At 27.5% G+C, this 21,903-nt stretch overlaps 1 protein-coding gene across 3 annotated transcripts in view; it reads left to right on the top strand.

Moving 5' to 3' along the window:
• Positions 1–21,903, top strand: part of Invadolysin (leishmanolysin-like peptidase, invadolysin) — a 205,456-nt gene that overhangs the window by 181,344 nt on the left and 2,209 nt on the right. For all 3 annotated transcript variants that reach the window (XM_087163711.1, XM_071179858.2, XM_087163715.1), the window contains exons 6-16: positions 1,048–1,226; positions 3,526–3,631; positions 4,549–4,643; positions 6,139–6,256; positions 7,520–7,627; positions 11,752–11,828; positions 13,627–13,737; positions 14,649–14,781; positions 14,866–14,955; positions 17,003–17,072; positions 17,664–17,797. In XM_087163711.1, the coding sequence (XP_087019837.1) occupies positions 1,048–1,226; positions 3,526–3,631; positions 4,549–4,643; positions 6,139–6,256; positions 7,520–7,627; positions 11,752–11,828; positions 13,627–13,737; positions 14,649–14,781; positions 14,866–14,955; positions 17,003–17,072; positions 17,664–17,797 (1,221 nt within the window). The remainder of the gene's footprint in view (positions 1–1,047; positions 1,227–3,525; positions 3,632–4,548; positions 4,644–6,138; positions 6,257–7,519; positions 7,628–11,751; positions 11,829–13,626; positions 13,738–14,648; positions 14,782–14,865; positions 14,956–17,002; positions 17,073–17,663; positions 17,798–21,903) is intronic.

Raw genomic sequence — 21,903 nt, 5'->3', positions numbered from 1 at the left:
TGAAAAATAATTTTCCAAATAATTCTTTTCCGAATATTTGACCAAATATTGGGCAGACCGAATATTCGGCAGAAGGGCTGCATACCGAATAGTGGCCGAATATTCGATGCATGCATAATGTCAATAAATGTAAATGTTCAGGTTTAGGAACTTAATAAAATTTGCATTATCCTTTTTCCTGCCACACCATTGTCTTCTTCAAATTCCTCTTTTAACATTTGAAATAAACTATCGATATTTTATTACATTCTAATTCCATGTCAATTTACCTGATTTCTGTGTTATTATTACCAATTCAAATTTGGTCTAGCATCTAATTCGTATTGGTTTTTAAACTTATAATTTTTATGACAGTCCTACTTTGATCAAACAACTTTAAAAATATAATTTTAACATTAATTATTGTTTTGCTTTCTATGTTAAATCATTTTAGAATAGTTTTTAGCTAACTTGAAACAAAATTAAAATAAGATAATTTTTGGTTAGGTACTTGACTTAATTTAGAATCAGCAAACTTTAGTTTGCTATGATTTTTACTGAACATAGTGGTATCTGAATTAATAATTTTTATTTTGTATTATACTTTATGTAAATTGCAATAAGTATTTTATAAAGTTAAATTAGTTTTTTATATTATTTGATTGATGAAAATTCATTTTTACCCATTTTGCATGTGCTAAATTAATGAAAAAAAGTGATTAAACAGTTCATGCTGTCGTTCTTGAAGAACATCAGGTCAAAAAATTACTTAAAAGAAAAGGTATAAACGTTTCTTTTGTAGAGCCGAATAAAATTTTTACAAGCAATGTAAAAAAAAGGAAATAATTTCAAGTCTTTCTAATTAATAAGAATTTAATATGTTTTGAAAAGAAAAAATTCAAAAATGTTTAACGATTTTGTTTTCTATAAATCAGAGTTGATATGCACTAATCTGCCTAGTATATGAAATGTAGTATATGTTTCAGAAACTGTGTTCGATACTTTATTTTTGACATAAATATATATTTGATTAGTATACTTATGAAACAATTATTGTTATATTGTTAGCCTTGTTGTGTGTACAGTGCAACAGGACCCTTTTGCAAATCTTCATCTCCTGGAAATAATTCTGGAATCAAAGATGCAGATTTTGTATTTTATGTATCTGCTATGCAGACTGACCGCTGCCATAAGGGACAAACTGTAGCATATGCTGCTCATTGTCAGCAAGAAACAGCATTAGATAGGTTTGTAAATTATTTTTATTATATTATGTATTATAATTTAATTAAAAATTAACAGTGTTGTATTTTAAATGATGAATGCTTGAATACATTAAATGAATAAATTAAGTAGGGAATCAAGTATTTTCTAATTTTTTAAAAATATTCTGATATTTTTAAAATATTATTTTAAAGCTGTTTTTTTTTTTTTTTAATTTCCCATTATGTATCATTTGAATTTATGTTTTTTCCCCTTTTCTTAATATGATTTTTGATCATAGGAAATTAAAGTAAATTTTAAATGCATATATGTTAATAACTTAAAAATTGCATGCATTTATGCAAGCAGTTATCAGTAGAATTTAATCAAATTGAAATTATTCATTAGAAGGCAACAAAAAAATAATGTATGGTCCATAAATATGTATGGAGGATTGAAATTGAAGTAAATTTTAAATGCATATATATTAATAACTTAAAAATACTGAAACTGCATGCATTTTTGCAAGCAGATATCAGTAGAATTTGATCTAATTGAGATTATTCATAGAAGGTAACAAAAAGAATAATGTATGATTGATAAAAATGTATAAATAAAGACTCAGAAATATTCCTCAAAAGAATCATAGAGGAATGTATGGTTGCAAATGCAAAGCAGATACACTACTTGTGCTCAAGTTAGAGACTGAAAAATGCTAGGCCTGTCAAAAATGATAATTTAATATCCAAAAATAACTGAACGCAACACTTTTCTTTTAAAAAAAGTTTTGAAGTAGGTGTTCAAAAATTGCAGCTGTAATGCATGCCTCACATTGACTAACAGAGGCTTATAAGAATGTAAGTTTCAATGATTTGTGGTTTTATAGCCTGTCTGCATTCTGTTAACAACTACATATTCCTTTATGGTTATTCCCTATTATCATTTTCCTGGCCTACATGTAGATTTTGGAACAATAATTTTGAATCACCTTGCATACAGTCAATTGGAATATGATTGGACCGACTAAACACAGGAAGTTCAAATTAACATTAGTTTTGATTTTTGACTTTAAAATATTAATTATAATATTCAGATATTTAATTAATGCATAAACATTATAGATCTTTTCAACTTCTAAACTGGAACCATTCAAAAATAGCTTATTCTTATTCCACTTTGGAAAGTTCACACATCTTCTATCTTTTTGACCATTGGTTCACAGTTTCATATCATCTACTAATATTTTCAATAACATATCTCTTAATATCATCAAAATAGTATTGGAAGGTATTCCGTATTTCCCCAAATCTTTCTTCTTTTTTTTAATTTTTTTTTTGTTGGATTTCTATACTACTTTGGTGTCTCGATAAGATTAGTTTTATCTTCACAAGTTAAGGAGTTTTTAACTTCTGTAGTTCTTGAATTTTTAACTTAATTTTCCAATAAATATTTCTTTATCACAAACTTTAACAGTAAATTTTAAACTTAAAGCTCATTCAGAACTTGATTGATTCCAAATTAATGGAAAAGCTCGATACATACATTTTAGTTGAATCCTTTCATTTCTGAACTCTAATGCAATTCAGTGCATTATTGATGTTAACAATATATATAATACAGGTAAAAGAAAACAAATCAGAACATTCATTCTCCATGGGTGTTATATCTTTCTCTCAAACTGACTCAGCTTGTTCTGAATCGCTTTATTTTTTGAACATAGATTGCTGGCAGTATAGCAAAAATTATTTCTTCCTTAGTTGCAGTTAATTTTTTTCTTGTTTATGCTTTATTCAGCTCTAAAGGATCAAATGATCAGTAGTAAAAGAATCAAGTTAAATTCAGTAAAAATGGATTTATTGGAAATGATTAAGGTGTCATTTCTGAATTCCAATACAATTCAGTGCAATATTGATGTTGATAATGTAAATAATATGGGTAAAAGAAAAAGAATCAGAACATTCATTCCCCATGGGTGTTATATCTTTCTCCCAAACTGACTCAACTTGTTCTGAATGGTTCTGTTTATTGAACATATGCTAGCAGTAAAGCAAAAATTGTTTCTTTCTTACTTCTGTTGAATTTTTCTCTTGTTATTGCTTTGTTCAGTTTTAAAAGATGAAATGATCAATAGTAAAAGAATCAAGTTAAATTCAGTAAAAATTAGGTAACTAGTTTTTTTGCAAGTAACTAGCTCTAGTAGTAATATAAAATTAGTTCTTGTAAAATTAGATGTAACTAGTTTTTGCTTAAATGAATATATTTTAATTTTCTCAAATATGAGCTCTTATTAGTCTGAAGAGTTGTTTATTCTTTGACTCAAATAAATTTTTTTTTTCATTTCAGACCGATTGCTGGCCATGCAAACTTATGCCCAAACTCTATATCTACAAAGCCTCAAGATTTAGATACTCTTTTATCTACTGTTAAACATGAAATTCTTCATGCTTTAGTGAGTATATCAGTTTTACTTATCTATTGATGTTTAAGTGTTCAGAACATTTTCAGCTTTATTTTTTGCTTGCTAAATAAGTTAAAATTTGTTATAAAAATTAGAGAATAGAAAAAAACGAACTAAAGAAAATTATAATTAAGAAACTTATTACAGCATGAATCTCATTAAATGATGTTATAACAATTGAAATCAAAAATTAGTTTCATTTTTTATCCTTGTTTCAAATATTTTCAGTAATTATTGAAAAGTATTTGGTAATTATTATCCACTTCTCTTTGAAATAGTCTTTTAAAATTTTAAAAGTCAAATATATTTTTATTTATTTTTGTTAAAAGTTTAACAAAACAAAAAAAGATAATTTGTTTTTAAATCATCCTCTTAATAAATTGATGTAGCAGAGCTTAACTACTATAAAAAAACCCTCTTTCTAGTTGCATGTTATTTTCTCATAAGGAAAAATGTCTTGAGCCAAGAATTATACTTCATTGAAGTTCTTATTTAGTACTTTTTGTCACATTCCCCTCAGGCGAAAATCTAAATTTACTGCTTTATAAGGTTTTCACTCATTTTTATTGCAATTTATAGATAGGGGATTTTCACATTCTAAGAATCTGTATTTTTTATTAAAAAAACTGCTTGATTAAAAAAAAAATTTCACTTCTAGTAATACTTTAATCTTCTCTAAAACTCTGAAAACTACACTATGAGTCCTTCTTTAAATTAGAAATTCAGCCTAGTTTCTTTCAAAAATATATTGTTACTCGTTAAATTTATAAAACTTTTCGAGTTTATTATTTACCCAAATACCTTATTTTGATTTTATACATATTTGATTCTTATATGGGATTCATTATTTTTTTCTTGCTTGATTATATTTTGTTACAAATTGCTTCATAACATTTTATTGTTCCTAGGGTTTTTCTGTTAGCTTATATGCTTATTTTAGAGACAAAGATGGGAGACCTTTGACACGGCGGGGCAGCAATGGAAAACCTATGGTGAACAAAGTGTAAGTATAAATTGTTTGATTATTCTCATACAATGCACTTTATATGATGCAGGAAACAAAATCTTCATTATTATAAATTTTTATTTTTTTCCAAGTAAAGAAATATGATTAAAATTTACCAATAATGGAATTCAAACCATTCACAAACTGTTACAATTCAAAAGCTTTCGGTATTTTTAGGGAGGGAGACAAAACTTCAATATAACTCCAGTTATCTACTACACGCAGGCTAGCGATATACCAGAAAATAAAGTTGTTCATAATATGTGTATTTTATTGAGTATGTGTTCGAACATTAAACTATGAGTAGAACTAGTAAAAATAGGTAACTAATATTATAAAATTGTAAACTTAGTATTACTATGCATAACTTCTAAACTTATGTATCTTCTTTTAGACATTTGCACTGCTAATGTTTTATTTTATCCGGATACTCTTTAGTTTTTAATTCAAAGCAACCAAATCATAAGTTTTTTTTTTTTTTTTTTTTAATTGGAAAAAAAAATTAAGTGTTAAAAGGAATTGTTCAAAAACAAGCTGAATATTTTCTTCACAAGCTATTATTTTAAAAAGTACCTATTACATTTCATGAGGATACCATGCTCTTAGTTTAAGATTTGCAAAAAAATATTTCACCAATAAGATAAAGGTTTAATGTGTTGCAAATTTGAAAAATTCATCTTTAAATTGCTCTTTGTAATGTTAAACATGTAACCATATTTTCATATACATACTTGAGTCTGGACTGCCAATATTCTGGGAAAAAATTATAGCTCCACTTACTGTAAAGTGCCCTATTATGAAATAAAATTTGCAGAAATTATTTATTTCCAAAAAATATATGTTTTAATTTGCAAATTTGTAAAATTAATTCTTACAAACTCTTAATTCTCAACATGTCCTATTTTAAAATATACTGTCCTTAACTGAACTGTTAACCTAGTGGTAGGCAAAGAATGAATTAATGATTGTTTATTTAGTAAATTTTATTTATAGTTATTTTCCGCGTCACTACATACGAATGGCTAAAAAAAATTTTAAAAGCTATGTAGTTCTAGTTTATTTTGTGAAACTTTTAAAATGTTGGCTAACATAACCAAAATTCTTAGAGCTTATGTTTTAGATTGTCTACCACACCATGAAATATTTTGCAAAAAGCATAGTAGTTGGCAGCCCTGTATTATCGATTAGATTTTAAAATATATTCTTGTTAGTTTATGTTATACAAATCATGTTCTTAAATTATACTTATTTGTAGTTTAATTATCTAAAAAGTTTCCTAGTGTGAATGTTGAAGTTTCTTTATTATATCTTAGTATATTTATTTGGTCTAATTAGGAATTTCATTCAACAAAATAGAAATCTCCCGCCTTCCAAACATAGAAGCTCAGAGCACCTCTACTCACACTGCCATTTATATTCATGGTGCTTCAGAATTTAAAATTTATTGTGATTTAAATTTATTGTATATATAAAAAATTGTAACTAATTCCAGAATTCAAGCCCATCAATGGAGTGATAGAGTTATTCGAGAGGTGGAAAGAAGAGATTGGAAAGTCAGAGGAAACTTGACAAAAAAAACTGTCAAGATCGTAGTGACACCTCGTGTCCAGGTATTATTTTTAGCCCCATCAAACACGTTTAAATAAATTTTTATATTCTTACTTTGGATACTTTATTCTCATCTCTATTGATAAGTTCTTTTTAAAAGTCAATTTATAAAAAATGAATATGCACATAGTTTCTGCTTAATTTTGTTTTAAATCTTGAGTTACCTACATTCTGTTTTAATCAAACTTGTCTATTTTTAATTATCCCTTATGATGAATATTTTATTGCTTTTGTAAATGCTAAGTTTCTAAAAATGCTTCTTATTTACAAATTTTTCATATCTACAAAGATAATTCAAATATTAATAATTTTTAAGTGTTTGTTGATTAATATTGTACACAAATGAAACTTTCAGTTTTTTTTCTGCATAGCCACCATCTCCTTTAATCCACTTTTGCTAATAATTAATTTTGTTAAAATATACTTTAGTTATTTTTCATTAAAAAAAAATTGAGGATATGTGTGGTTATATCCCTTAACTTTGACATTGCTTTGAAATCATTTTTCTGTTATCAGTTTCTTTTTGGTACCCAAAAATAGTACAGAGAGATAAATCTAAACTTTTGGAAGTGTGTTGGGAGGTTTCTAATTTCAGTTTCAAATATTTGTCTCAGAATCCCAAAACAAAATTAAAATCTGAAGCCTAATGTTATCATGCGGATATAAGAAATTTCTGATAGACATTCCTCATTTTAGTGGGCAGCTTTTGTGGACTCTAGCTACTGGTAATTCTTATAGTGATTCTGATAAAAGTAAAACCAAGTATGTACAGAATTTGAAATTTTCCTGAACTAATGTATGAGCCTGAACTAATGAAGAGGGGTAATGGCAACAGGGTTTTGTGGCTCCTGAATGAAACGTAACTGTATGAAAGAAAAAATATATAAATCACATGATAACTTTCCTCGTTAGAGACTGGTTTTGAAATTGATTTTGTAGACTTCATCATTTTTATTCGCTTTTTTATTTCAGAATAGAATGATTGACCCATGTCTCGTCCCATGTGATAGTATGGAATGAAACTCCTTCCCTTCTTCTTTTAGTTCAGAAGTCTCTGAAATTTTTAATACTTTTTGAAGTGTTATGTTTTTTGATTTTTTAAAGCTAAGATGTTGGTTAATATGGTGTCAGATTCTGACAAGTATTTGTTTACCTAAACAGTAACCACTTTTTTTTAAAATACGAAGATAACATGCATGTCTTAATTACATGTGATTTTATTAATAAATTAATACGCTTAAATGGTATATCTTTTTTTTTTTCAGGAAGAAGTAAGACGGCACTTTAACTGTGATTATTTAGAAGGAGCTGAACTAGAAGATCAAGGTGAAGATGGAACTGTACTGACACATTGGGAGAAACGTCTTTTTGAGGTGAGTTGCATAATTTGGCACTTCTGTGCAATGAACTTATTGAATTCATTATTTTTACTCCTTTCTTAAGAATTGAGCAAATGTTTTTAAGATTTTAAATTTGTGAAATTTTGTAATTAGCATAACACTTATGTATATCTTGGTTTGTTTATATACATAATTGGTTTGTTTATGTATATGGAGGGGGGATTGGGGCAAGATCCAGTACCTCGATTGTGTCAAAATTAGCTTGTTTTTTAGCAGACAAACTAAGAATTACACTTTACTAGTCAAGAAGAAGGACCCACCATGCTGGCATGTTGTTGATTAGTTCACAGTGTCTGTGTAGATAAGTTTGTTTTACTAGTGTCAACTCTCTAATGTTCTTTTTTTTAAACTTGCCTTATTTATAGGTCATTACAGTTAAAAAAATTATTTTTAGTTCAGCTTACTATATGTTTACCAAAGATTTATATCTTAACAAACAATAAAGATTTTGTTCACTAACAGTTCTGTTCTGTTCTGTTACGTTTTCATAAGCTCTTTGCTCGGAGTAAGATGGAGTACTTACCCAGATTTTCCCCCACCTTTTTTATTTGAGTCTTTGCTAGTCCCACAAAAGTTGAAGTGCAGCATAGAAGGAAGATAAGAAATTTAATTAGCTCTTAAAATAAAAATGTCTTGATCAAGTGCGTCAATCATCTATCTTTTAATTTCTAATTACAGTAGAGTCTCGATAATCCGAGCCCCGGTTATCCGAGTTTCCGCTTTAACCGAGCTATCAAATATTTGAAGGTTTTTTTGTTCTAGTTTATTTTTTATTTTTAAAAATACCGCCGAAAAATAAATCTGAATTTTACCTTCCAAACACTCGGGAAAACTAAATCTAACAACTTGATCCCATGAAATGATCATTTATATCGTCAATAATGAAAATGAACCTAGCGAAGATGATGAAGACAGTGACGATGAAAATCAACAAATAAAAATCTCTCACACAGATGAACTTGAAGCTGTCGAAAATGCTACTGAATACATAGAACAACAAAAAGAGGCGACGCCAGCCTTCCTGTTATCCCTAAAAAATGGCGAAACATTGCTGCAGAAAAGCACCAAAGTTATGTCAAACAATAAACGATTAAGGACTTTTTTTAAGTAAAAACTCTTTAATTCTTGCAAAGTATACTTTTTAAGTTTTTTCAAGTAAGCTTTTTAATAATAATAGGAATTGTATGTGGTATACTCGTATAAATTTTATATTTCTTAAATATATTACATTTATACCAACTCTTTTCCTTTCTTTTTTTATACTCTTCGTTTTAACGGAGTTTTTCAGTTATCCGAGTTAGTCGTGGTCCACAGTAACTCGGATAATCGGGACTCTACTGTACTACTCTTTTGTCTTAAACCCAAATAAAAGAGCATCTGTTACATACATTTCAGTTTTGAATGCAGTATGTATAATTTAATTTTTCAAGCATTTATTGAACACTTATAAAGTGAGATTAAAAAATCTTAATTTGCTGTGATAATGAAATAATTTTACTAATGTATGATTCCTTGGCAAGAATACCAACAAGACCCAACAACATACCAGAAAACAAAATGTAGTTTTGTGTAAAGAGTTACTACTACTATGAACTTTTTAAAAAAGTATTTTCCAACTATCTTAGTTATGATTACTATGACAGAAATGGTAACACCTACGTTTTGTGGCATCAGGAAAATATCTATAAAATATAATGCTATAAGTTTTTGAGACGTCAACAATTTAGCTCTATTAAATGTGTTCTATAGACAACAGGAAGTTGGGGAAAACATCGAGATTTGTATGTTGCACCTTTTAGTTTAGATTCACCACTATTTGCTTTGAAAATTTGGTTCTAGTTTCATTTTATTTTTATAATGTGAGAATCACGCATAGATGAGATTAGTACTTGTTGCCTTTAGTTATTCTGTCACTGTAGTCATAACCATGAAAACTGGATAATTTACTTTAACACTAGTCTTAAGCATATAATACTTATATGCAAAATTTTATTCTGAGTCTCTCAAACCGTATACTTGCCAAGGGGTCTTACATTTCGGTTTTATATCATGGACATAGCAGGGGCACAATGTTTGAGGTGGACAAAATTCAATTTCACAATTTCAGTAGTTCTCTACATTTCACAATTGAAATTTTTTTTTCTTAAATGTGCCACATGGCCTACAAAAAAATAAGCAATTTTTATCTCTTTCTTGTTTTTAACTGTAAAGAATTTAAACCAGGGTTGGCAGGTTTTTGACATGTGACAGTTTTTGACAGTTTAAACCATGGTTTAAACCGTCACGTCAAAAACCTCACTGTCAAAAATGTCAAAAATGTCAAAAACCTATATTCAGATGTGAAATTTAATTAATACATAAAATTTATATATTTTTTATAAAGGATAGTGTTTCTAAATATGTTCTAGAAAAAATAAATTTAAAATTTTGAAGAAACACTTATATTTTGAATCGTAACCAAAATCTTGTACTTTTGAAAGCTCACATCTTTTGTAATATTATGTATTCATTTTCATGTGTTATTGAAAATCTGCAGTGATATTATTAAGAAATTTATTTATAACCAAATTTAGTGTATAGTATAGATTATACTAAAAATTAGACATTTTTAAAGATAAAAATTAGCAGTTTTGTACATTAGACATCTTTTAAAGAAAAATCTTTTTAATATTCTTTTAAATCTTCTTAATAATCTTTTTAACATAAGACAATACAAATTTAAGTGCTTTCTGTTAAATACACAGAGTAGTTAGTGTCGATTTACAGTATATTTAGCCTATTCATTTACTATGCTGAAAATTTAGTTTATCCAAATACTTGTGAATTTCATTTTGCTGAATACTATATAGTTTTGTTGAATATCTAAATATTCAGCTGTTGAATAATTACTTCTTGCTTTCAAGATATGCATTATTTGTATTCTTAATACAAGTGGGGGAAAAAATTAAGAGGTAAAAATTGTTTTAAGATGATAAGTGTAATAATTATAAATAAATATAATAAACAATATGAATTATATTTATCATTATTCCCAAATATAACTACTTTTAAATTCAAATTTACATACTGGATAATAAAGATATTCGGTATAACATTAAATTTTTTTTTCATACACTTGTATCAAGTTTGTATTTATACAACATAACTTGTAAGTTCCTTATAAATATTAGTTATATGTTCCTTATATGTCAAAAATGCATAGTAATAAACTTTTAATTTTCTTAAGTATCAAAAAAAATTTTTTTTTCTTCAAAATATAAATATTTAAGAAAATTTTGGGCAAAATTTTTCTGCACATGCATTTGAATATAAATTTCTGAGATTTTAAATCTGTTATTTTACCTTAATTTTAATTAAAAAATATTTTAAAACCTGCCGATTACCTATAGTATAATTAAATTTCAATATAATGCATGGCAACTGTTGGTAGTTTTGAAGTTTATATATTTTCTTGGCAAACTTTAGTTTTTGACATTTTTGACGGGTTTTTGACGGTTTAAACCAGTATTATACCCTTGTCATGTCAAAAACCACTTTTTGACGTCAAAAACCCAACCCTGATTTAAACCAATGATAACTCATGAAAATTTTCTTTATTTGTCCGAAATATTGAGGACTTGAAGATTTCTGCTTATTGAGGATGACATATACTCATAGTTTCACCTGCATATAATGTCTAAGATCGCCCTCTACATTTTATTAATAAAATTTTTTAAAAAAATGTTTTTCTTGATATTAATGTTTTACTCACATTTAATTTTCTTTATTTAGATGTTATGTATCTTATCTATAATCTTGTGTCTCTTTTCATTTAGATTAATACTTAAAATAAGAGAGCCCATTTTCCCATAAACCCTGCAAGTGACACAGGCACTTTATAATTGATATTTCATTAACGAAATATATTTTGTATAGATGCCTATCTGATATGAATGCATTAAAATAGCGTTATCATATTCATAAGAAACCTCAAACTGTATGACTCATTATAATTTTTAATTGTCCAGTATGTGGCATGGATTTTTTTATTACCATATGTAAAGTAAGTTTTTGTAAAAATATGTTAAATAATAATCACAATAAAAATGTGTTTTTAGAATGAAGCAATGACTGGGACGCATACACAAAACCCTGTGTATTCCAGAATAACATTAGCTCTGATGGAAGACACAGGGTATGTCACAACAATTAATTGTTTTTTAAGTATTAAACGTTTTAAAAGTATTTTTTAATTTTTGTTACTGTTATTAACAAACAAAACATATGTTTGTTGCAACTTTGTGCTTGTAGTTTGCATTTGATTGTGTCAACAAGACTAGTAGTAGAAATTATTCAGCAAAACGAATTGCAGTACTGATTATTTTGGTAATCTGCAAATAATTTGAAGAAAAAAAATTTCATTAGGAAAATAAAATAAGAATTTGTTTGTAACTAAAATTGTTTCACTTCGAGTACACTAGTTGATTTCAAGTATGTAATTTCCTAGTCTAATGAATTTTGTTCTAGGTATTCCTAATGATACTGAACAAAAACTACTTAGAACTCTAGATTTGTTTTGGTATCTCTGATGATGGGTTTCGATAATAGATAATACAATGGCACTAAAAATTCTGTTACTGCGGTAAAATATGACAAATAAAAGTGGGAATAATAAAAGTAGGAATTTGAGTTAATATATGTTAAGGGAAAATAAATTGTTTTTTCCTGATTTAAACGGTTTTATTTAATTTATTTGACTTAATTTAAACACTAAACCCATTTAACTTATATCGAGAAACATTAATTTAAAGATTTACCTGTGTAAAGTAATTGAGTGTAGTATTTTTGTATCGTTCTAATATAGTGTAGTATTTTTATCATTGCAATTTAAATGTGAATTTCACTGCAGAGTTGATATTGATGGATTTTTTTTTCTCTAAGCATTTCTTGTGTCGAATAGTAAACATAAATTTTTTTTGTGGATTCTCTATAATACCAAACCAAAGTGTCCCTCTTATTATAGAATATTTTTGTTCCCTTTTTTTGTATCTCAAAAACTCGAACTGTAAAATATTTGTCCTTGTCTGTCCAGTCTGATTTGATTAACAGCCATAAATAACATAAAATATTTGAAATTTAGTTCATAAAGTTAATTAAGTTTAAAATTTCATACAATTTAATGGTCATTATTCAATATTTTTAACTTAACTAATATGTATTTTTTTTAAAACTTCATTTTTTTCTGAAGAATCTTTTTATTTTTCAAGATATTTTTTTTTTTAATTTTAGTTTTTTAATGATGTATAAAGAAATAAATTAATTATCTTATTAGCATTGCATTTTTAAAAGTTAATTATTAATAATGTATTATTGCCATCAAAATCTCTTAAGTAATTATTACCTCTCAGTCAAGCTTTAGCTGGTACATCTGTTTAACAACATTGCCATTGATTTTTCGATGCTCAGTAATTATAAGATTAGTGCAAAAATAACTTAAAACTGATATGAGTACAATAACTATTGTAAATTTTTTTTTTAAAAAATGGTATTGCTAAACTTCTTTTGTTTGTATGTTTCATAAATTCATGCCTTTTAAAATAAGATTTGTTGCATTATTTCTAACTGACTAGTTTTGAAATGTGTTTGACTTTATAATTTAGTGAATCTGCATATGGTTAATAGTGCCATAAAGTTAATAATGCCATTTCATTATTAATTATTCAACCTTGAACTTTTCAGAAATTCAATATTGTGATCTTATAAATTTCTGAACTGTATTATTGCAGTTCATAAACTGCAGTTTTTCTTAACTTCAGTATTTTTATGTTAGTGTAAGAGTTTGCTTATTACAGAACATTTGTATGACACAGCATTTTTTTAAACTACAATATCAACATATTAAATGCGTAATATAGTAACACTTTTATACTTCTGTCTGTGATTAATTTCTTCTGTATTTTCAGTAAATTTTGTATATTTATTTTTCTATCTAGTTGGTATGTACCTAATTATGCAATGGCTCAAGAATTAAAATGGGGAAAGGGATTAGGATGTGAATTTGCCTTTAAAAGTTGTAAAGATTGGATAGATACAAGAAGAGCCAGGTATTTATTATTTTTAAATTGTCCCATTAAAGTATATAATGTCTAATAACTTTATAATCAAACACATTATAACTATGAAAATGGATCAAATTAATATTTTTGCTCTGAAAAGGAATTTATTTATTTATTTTACTAGCAAAGAATCCTTGTTAAATATTTTTTTAAAAATTTGATTTCGTGTTATTGGCAAAAATGGTTTACTTTTCTTGTTAATATTGATTCACTTTCAATTGAATGAGAGAATTTTTATCGGGTTGTCCTGGCAAGAAAACCAATGACATTCGGTTTTTTTTAATAAAAAGGAAAATAACATTATATGTAAGCTTTTTTTTTAACCTCAGATTTAGTTTCAGCATATTATTTTTTCAAATTTCATTTGTTTATTATTTTAGTCTTTTACAAGAAAATTGTAGTTGCCTTATGTTTTATTATCCCATTTTCCTCATTTTGTCTGTTTTGCATTTGGAGCAACTAGCAAGTTTTGCACTTGAAAAACTTATTTCTTATGATTGATTTTGGTTTATTATTACTTAGTAGGATTATTTATGAAAATTAAAAACTGGAAACTTTATATGATAAAAATTGGCTAAGTTCACTATTGTGCTTCTAATATTCTGCAATACTTTTATAAGTTTGCAATGATGTTGTTTACATCACTTCTGAAAGAATTTTTTTCTTCCTTTTATTAAGAAGCTCTAAATTATTTTTCATTGCAAAGAATTCAGAATTAGACATTTAGCAACCAAAAGAAGAAAAAAAACTTATAGGTTTTAGCTTCTTGGTGTAACTTCCTTTTTTATAAAAATGTTGATTTCTTCTTTCAATTAGTCCTATTTATTTATCAGCATTAATTATATATTATTATTTTTTTTTTTTTGTGTGGAAGTAACCATTTTTCTGCAAATTTTCAGAGGGGAAAGCATTCATCCATACTGTGATAAAGTAAAGAAAGATCCCCTCGAAACAGAATGTACGGACAGCAGAGATTCGGTAGCTTTGTGTAATCTCATTGAGTATACCAGAGACTTACCCTCTATTTTTCAAGTGAGTTGATACATTTTAAAAAGGTTATAACCGCGAGAAATGTCAAAATTATGTTTTTTAATGGTGAAATGTCTGATGTTTTAGAATTTTGATCAAATACCTGGAATATCCTACCACGACATAGGCAGATTTGGAGGTTCTGTGAGTCTGGCTGATTATTGTCCATATATTCAAGTGAGAACTTTATCTTTATATACTTCATTGTTTATCAAGATAATTATCAGTTTGCAATCAAAAATCGCATCGTATTGATAGTTTAAAAAAAGGCCATGGTATTTATGCAAAGTATACTTTTAACCTTTTGCAGTTTATATACAGTTATCATACTGATTGGAATAACATAATATGCAAAATACTAAAAGAAAAGCGCTATTGCAATATAACACATTTAGTGAAATATTGTGAATTTTGTATGACTCCAAAGTGAATATAGTTTTAACTTAGTTATATCCTTTTACACTAAGAGATCAGTTTCGTTTTTTCTGAGTCGACTGGTAGCAGACATGCAACAGAAGCGGTAAAAAAAGCTTTGGAGTTGAAAGTAGATGTGTGACCGCATAGGGTTAAATCACAAAATGTGTGTATGTAGAAGGTAATTCATTATGACCATTTTTTAATGTTATTGAAGTTATAGTTAAAGTTTGGAGAAGTTTATGAAAAATATAATAAATCTGAACAAGCTGAAGTTTGAAGAATTAGTAAATTCTACAGAAACAGGTGGTTGGAAAACATTTTCTTAAGCGAAGATCTAGATTCAGCCAAAAAATGACATTCAGAGAAAATTGAGGGTACTAGAAGAAGAATCTGGACATAAGTACCTTTTACCTGCAATACACATATATATTTCTTTCAATATAGGCTTCAATAGTTCAATTCTAACTATTAATTTTGTATATAAACAAAAGAGGGTTCTATCTGCTTGAGAGTTAAATGTTTATTTTGAGTAAGTCATGAGCACCAATACAAAGAATCAGTGTCTTGCACTGATCTTACTTTTAGTGCAAAGTTTTGTGCCTCTAAATTATTTTAAGCTCTGCTCGTTAACTCCTTTTCTGCTCTAAATTGAAAACATCTCCATACGTTATAGTATATACAGCTAGTTATTTCTAATGCTGGTCAATATAAGAATTTCAATATCGTTATATATCATTAAAAATTGAAATATCACTATACTTTTCAACTTAACTACTTGTATTATTTTTCTAATCTTCAGTGTATTCATTGATACAAATGAAATTAATCAACGCACGCGCTACTGTTATTGTTGATAATTATTGTTTTTATTGCATTTGATAATTATTATTGGCGATAGTATTGGTAAAATCATTGTATTCTGTATTTGTCGTTGTCATCAACAATCGCCGTAATACCATTTGCATCATTTTCATATTAGAACTCGTTGTTATTGTACATTTGTTATTTAGAGTAAAACATGAATATTTATGATACAGTGAGAAAATACTTTTTAAAATATCATTATCGAGATAAATATTTTAAAATACTGTATGAACACCATAAGTTTTTAAAATCACTCTAAATGTTTTTAAATTATTCTAAAAATTAATTTGAAATAAATGTTATCGGAATTTTTTTTTTTATAAACAAATGCCATTGCATTTCAAATAAATTCTATACTTATATTTAGTTTAAAAAATCTGCAAAGTTAAAAGATGTACGCAGTATTCTTCCAATTCAAGAAGGCTTAAAATTGATTTTGCATTTTTTAGGGAAAGGAGAGCAATTGATTATTTTTTTTATATTTACAATTTAATTAGGAACTTCATTGTTACATACATATTTTGAGAAAATGCACTCAAGGAATCAGTGTATCATTTATAATGTTTGTAAGAAGAGTTCATTTCCTATTTATTTATAAAAGAGTGCAAGTTCTTAATGTTCATATGAGAGTTAAACTTAGCAATTACAGGATTTGCATATTGTATACAGCTATTATTTTATAAACATTATTGCTTTTGTTAATTGTTTTTTTTTCTTTTGTGCTATGCAGGAGTTTTTTGTTAATAATTTTATGATTTGAATTTACGTTGTAAAAATTTTTTTTCATATTACTTATATTATATTTAGTTTCTTTACTTATTGGTTTTTAAACATAATTCATTTAGTTGTTTGTTGCAGTTATTTCAACATTTTAAATAAAATTACATAAATAGACAAATGAATAAACAAAATATTACTTTATTAATTTTTGTTATAATTCTAGGAATTCACATGGAAATCCAACAACATTGTTGTTCGTGGCTCCCAGTGCCAATTTTCAGAGAATATGCCACGTAAGTTAGATTATAAATACAATCAGTAATTAATGTTTTTTTTATAGAATATACTACATGCTTGCATTCCTGTTATAACAACAATAACTATAAATAACTAGTTCTTGTGCCTTAAAGTTTGCTACTTAGTTCAATCAATCCCCCATACTTTTTTTCAGGAAATATTATTACATATTACACCTTAAATACCTTTTTTTCTGAATTTATTATTTTTATTTATTTATATATTAAGTTCTAACGATGGTAATTTGTGATTCTTTACAAAAGCGCCTTTGAAAGAAGGTAAAACATTTGTTTGTTTGCAAATACATTTTGTATATACCTCGTTAAACTGTTCTACCGTAAAGTGCTCGACTTCACATGCAGGTCGTCGGGCTACCGAAGCGGAGGTGCCACCCCCTCTGCAGAGGATCAAAATTGTGATGGCATGTCTTCGGATCATCCTCAGGGATGTTTCCCAGACCATCGCAAATAGCCCATTGTTCAACTCTAGTGCGACGTAAATGAACAACAACAAATACATATTTTTTTTTTTGTAAATTTTAATCCTGATTTTAAAATTATATGTTTAAAATGTTCTTTTTTCCTTAGAACCAGAAAAAAATTTTGCTCTTGAGTATTATGGGCCAGGATCAAAATGTTTCAACCACAACAAGGAAATGTGGGAAGAGAGAACATGCCAGCAAGTTCGCCAGTGGCAACATTGGGGAAGTGGCTGCTATAAAGTAAATAAAAGCTTTATTTATCTGCACTGTTTTTGTTCCTTAACAGGTACATATAAAATAAGTAGGATTTTGATGTTATAATACGTTTTTTTATTTGTAACAATTCCTGGATCAAATGTGCCAAATTCCGTATCTAATTAGCTAAATTCATATCTTTGTTTACATTTGTTAACACTTTGCTTTCTTTTGTTTACACTTCTTTTGATGGCTACAGTTTTTAACCATGTTGTAGAGTTATTGATTGCAACTTCATAGATTTAGATTTGCATATTGTTTAATAATTTATAAATAACTTGCGGCAGCGATTAAATTAGATTAGGATATAAATATTTCAGTAGCACCTTAATTGCTTTGATTAATTTTTTTCATTACTCATCATCATATATGGCAACGTTACTTTTAAAAAGTAACGAGTAAAAGTACAAGTATTTTTTAAAAAAGTAACGAGTAAAAAGTTGTTATTTTAAAAAGTAGCGAGTAAAAAGTACAAGTACTAGACAAAAAAAGTAACGATTTAAAAGTACATTTCTAGGAAATCGAAAGTTCAAAGCAACCTAAAGTTTTATTGAATAATATTCTTATGTTCTTTAATGTTTTCGCAAAATTGTTGTTTATTTAATTATTTTTAATTTTGTAAAGTTATGGACATTAATTTATTTTTAAATTTGGAAGAATATTATAATATAATTTTATAATATAATTTTATAATATAATCGTATAATATAATTTTAAAATCAAATATAATTTTAATACAGTAGAGAACCATTTATCCGGTATCCAGATAACCGGGAAACCAGAAAACCGGGAAAAATTTTGCTCGATTTTCCCTCCATTTTAAACTAGAACTATTTTAAACTAGAACGAAAAAAGCTGAAATTGGACTCATCCTTGAAGCTGAGTAGAGGAAAATGTAAGGAAGGGGAAAACTTTTTTCCCCGTTTACCCAGAGAAACGTCATTTCCTCCATGACCTTGAAGGCAGGGAAGGGAGGAATGTTTTATTTTTTCCTTTAGGCCGTCAATCAAACTCAAGGGTGTGGCATGCTGATTTCGTTTTCTGCTTGATTTACGAGGGGGGTGGGGAAAATGCATTGCATGCATATCAGTGAACAGAAAAAGAAAAGAGAAAAATATATTTATTTGACATCGACTAATAAAAATAAAATCTTTTTCTTTTGAATAAATTCTCATTCTTTGGAAGTGCGGTATCAATTGCAAGTTTTTCTTGGTGTGGAATCACATCTTCTGTAATTAAAAATCTTGTTTTTATCAACAAAAAAAATAAAATAAAAGGAGAATTGTTTATTAATTTAAACATAGGTTTATTTTATGAAGCAGATTGCAGTTTTGTTTTTCTGATTTCACTACGTTTGATTTTTTTTCTTTTCGCGATAAATTTCGCACTCAATAAATTAATTCTTTTTATTCATAAATTTTATCATTAGGTTTTTTTTTTTTTTTTTTTTTAATTCCGTTGATCTTGCCTTGTTCCGGGTTTTAATATTTATGCTAGTGCCTTTTTTAACTATAGTTTCGGTTCGACAATTTTCAAGTGTTTTAATTTAGATTAATAAGTTTTCCTTTCATTTTATCGTTTCTCCCCGTATAATTAGGTATGAAATATATTGCGTTATTTAATCATTGGTTTTGTTTATATTATTTAACTTAGGAATTGTAATTATTTTTAAAAAATATGAGAATTTTGTATTTTTTAAACTTGATTTTCTTGTCTAAACTTGCAATTTTTTTTATTCTTTTAAATGTTATATTTCTACCTTTTTTTTTTCTTTTTAAAGTTAGGAGTACCTTTCTTTTTTCTCTTACTTTATGCATTACACTTTTTCCATGTACTTCGGGTTCGCTAAAATATCGATTAACGACACTTTTTGGTCGATCCAGAAAACCGGGAAATTCAGATATCCGGGATAGCGATGGTCCCGAGCATCCCGGATAATTGGTTCTCTACTGTATCAAACTTTTTATGCACGATTTGCACGAAAAAGAAATTTTATCTATTGATTTTAAATTTTAGTTTATTATTTTAAATTACCATTGATTTAAAATTGTTTTACTCAATTGAAACGCGTTTTAAAAGCTCAAACATAAACAAAGCAAACACAGGGTTTCAGATAGCTTTGTGATCTTTGAGCTAGTAAAAAATAATTTAATGTGCAGTATAAGTTGAAACAGAACAGTCTACAGTTTTATTTGTAACAATGGCTAATGCTGAAGTCATGCGAGAAAATCGTTTTCCGAACATTTCTACCTAACGGAATAATTAAAATTTGTAAGCGAATTTTAGTATCAGCTGCTAAATTAATACCTTCGAGTTTTCAAGAGTTAAAATAGTAATTATAATAGTTTTCAATAACACAAATAGTTCTGAAGTTCTTAGAGATTTGACTGGGCGTTGTTTGGCAAGGTCGGGCATAAACATAATTTTAGTAAAAAAAGTACTAGGTAAAAATTTATTTATTAAGACAAAAATGTATTATTAGTCAGTTCAAAAAGAAAATTGAAAAACGTAATAACAAAATCCAACATTTTTTATTTAAAATGTATTAAATAAATGCATAAAACTCGAAAATGAATGAAAATAACTTGCTAATTAATATTTTTATTCATTTTGCAAAATAATTGCATTTCAAAAGTGGTGTCACCGAGTCTGCTGCGAGAATTTCTCAGAACGTGCTTAGCCACGCTGAATAAGCGCTTCACGGGAGCACTAGAATGTACTACAGTATTATATTTCGCATATAATTTTTTTACGATTGGATATCGATTCAAAATTGATATGCTTTCCGTTTCGACATTTGAGCTCATGTATGCCATAAATTCTTCTGTCGCTGGTGATTGGCATGATGTTTTCAGCTTTAGAAAATTTAAAATCCCTGTGTTTTTTTTCTGTTACGTTATTATTTATAGCAGGGTGTTCAGCTTGGACAATTCTTTCCAATTTTTTTGTAGCCTCCTCCCTAGCTTTTTCTTACAACCAATTAAATTTGATGCAAGGTACCAGACCTGTAGCAAACAATAAATCATCTTGCGATTTTACATCGCGAAACCTTCCGCGTACGCCATCTAAAAGAGCTTTGTTTAAAGCTTTACAAACTGTTGTTTTAATAAGCCTTCACACATTTGACGGTTGGATGAATTATTTTTCTTAAAATCGTATACATTCATTATACTTGTACTTGGTTTACGGAATTTCAAAGCGCACTTTTTACCATTCTGAAACTTTTTCTTGAACTGAAAACCAACCACTAGTATTAAAAACCTTTGCTGTTTATGTCATCCTTTATCACAGGCAATTTTCAGAGGATGAATAATGACTGTTCTGGACACACAATTCTGGAGAACACCCCTCTCACAATGATAGTTGCAGTCGAAAAAAGATCAAAAGAGCCGTCTTTTCCCTTTCAGGAATGACAATTTTAAAAAGTCAAGGTATTTAAACACGAAGTTAGCTGTGAACGCATACATATTGCACATTAATTTTATAAATTAAAAAAACATAAGCATTTTTTTTTAATTTAAAATTTTTTTTATTTTTTTTATAGAAAGCTTACCGAGTTTTAGAAAAAACTAACGATTTCATTCGACATTTCCGTTACAAATACTTGTACTTTTTCCCTAAAAAAGTAACGAAAGTACAAGTAAAAGTACTAAATTTGAAAAGTAACGAAGTACAAGTTAAAGTACGTACTTTTTACTTGTACCGGCGATACAAGTAACGAAAGTAAAAGTACTGCCATATATGCTCATCATACTTAGTTTATAAGTTGTTTGTTTGATGTCTCACCAGTTATTATTTCATCGTAGTTATGTCCGTAAACATATCATTCTTCTTATATTCAATTTTCAATAAATGAAGCTCACAATTCTCCTCCCTGTCAGAGTTCTTATTTAAGTGCAGGCGGTATCTACCCTCCTGTTAAAAGGGAGTGGCGAGGCAAACCTATATCCTCACAGATATATCACATATTCAAACCATAAAAGAGTATTCAAATACATTAAAAAACTGATCTTATAAACATTAGTTACTTTAAGAGGAAAAAGACTCATGACCAACAAAATGGCTTAATTTATAGTTTATTAAAGAATTAA

The sequence above is a fragment of the Parasteatoda tepidariorum genome, chromosome 1 (assembly GCF_982258835.1).
Source record: "Parasteatoda tepidariorum strain Cologne lab strain chromosome 1, Ptep-v5.0, whole genome shotgun sequence".
Classification (NCBI taxonomy): Eukaryota; Metazoa; Arthropoda; class Arachnida; order Araneae; family Theridiidae; genus Parasteatoda; species Parasteatoda tepidariorum.
The sequence above is the reverse complement of the archived record's forward strand: the minus strand, read 5'-3'. Positions and strand labels throughout refer to the sequence as shown.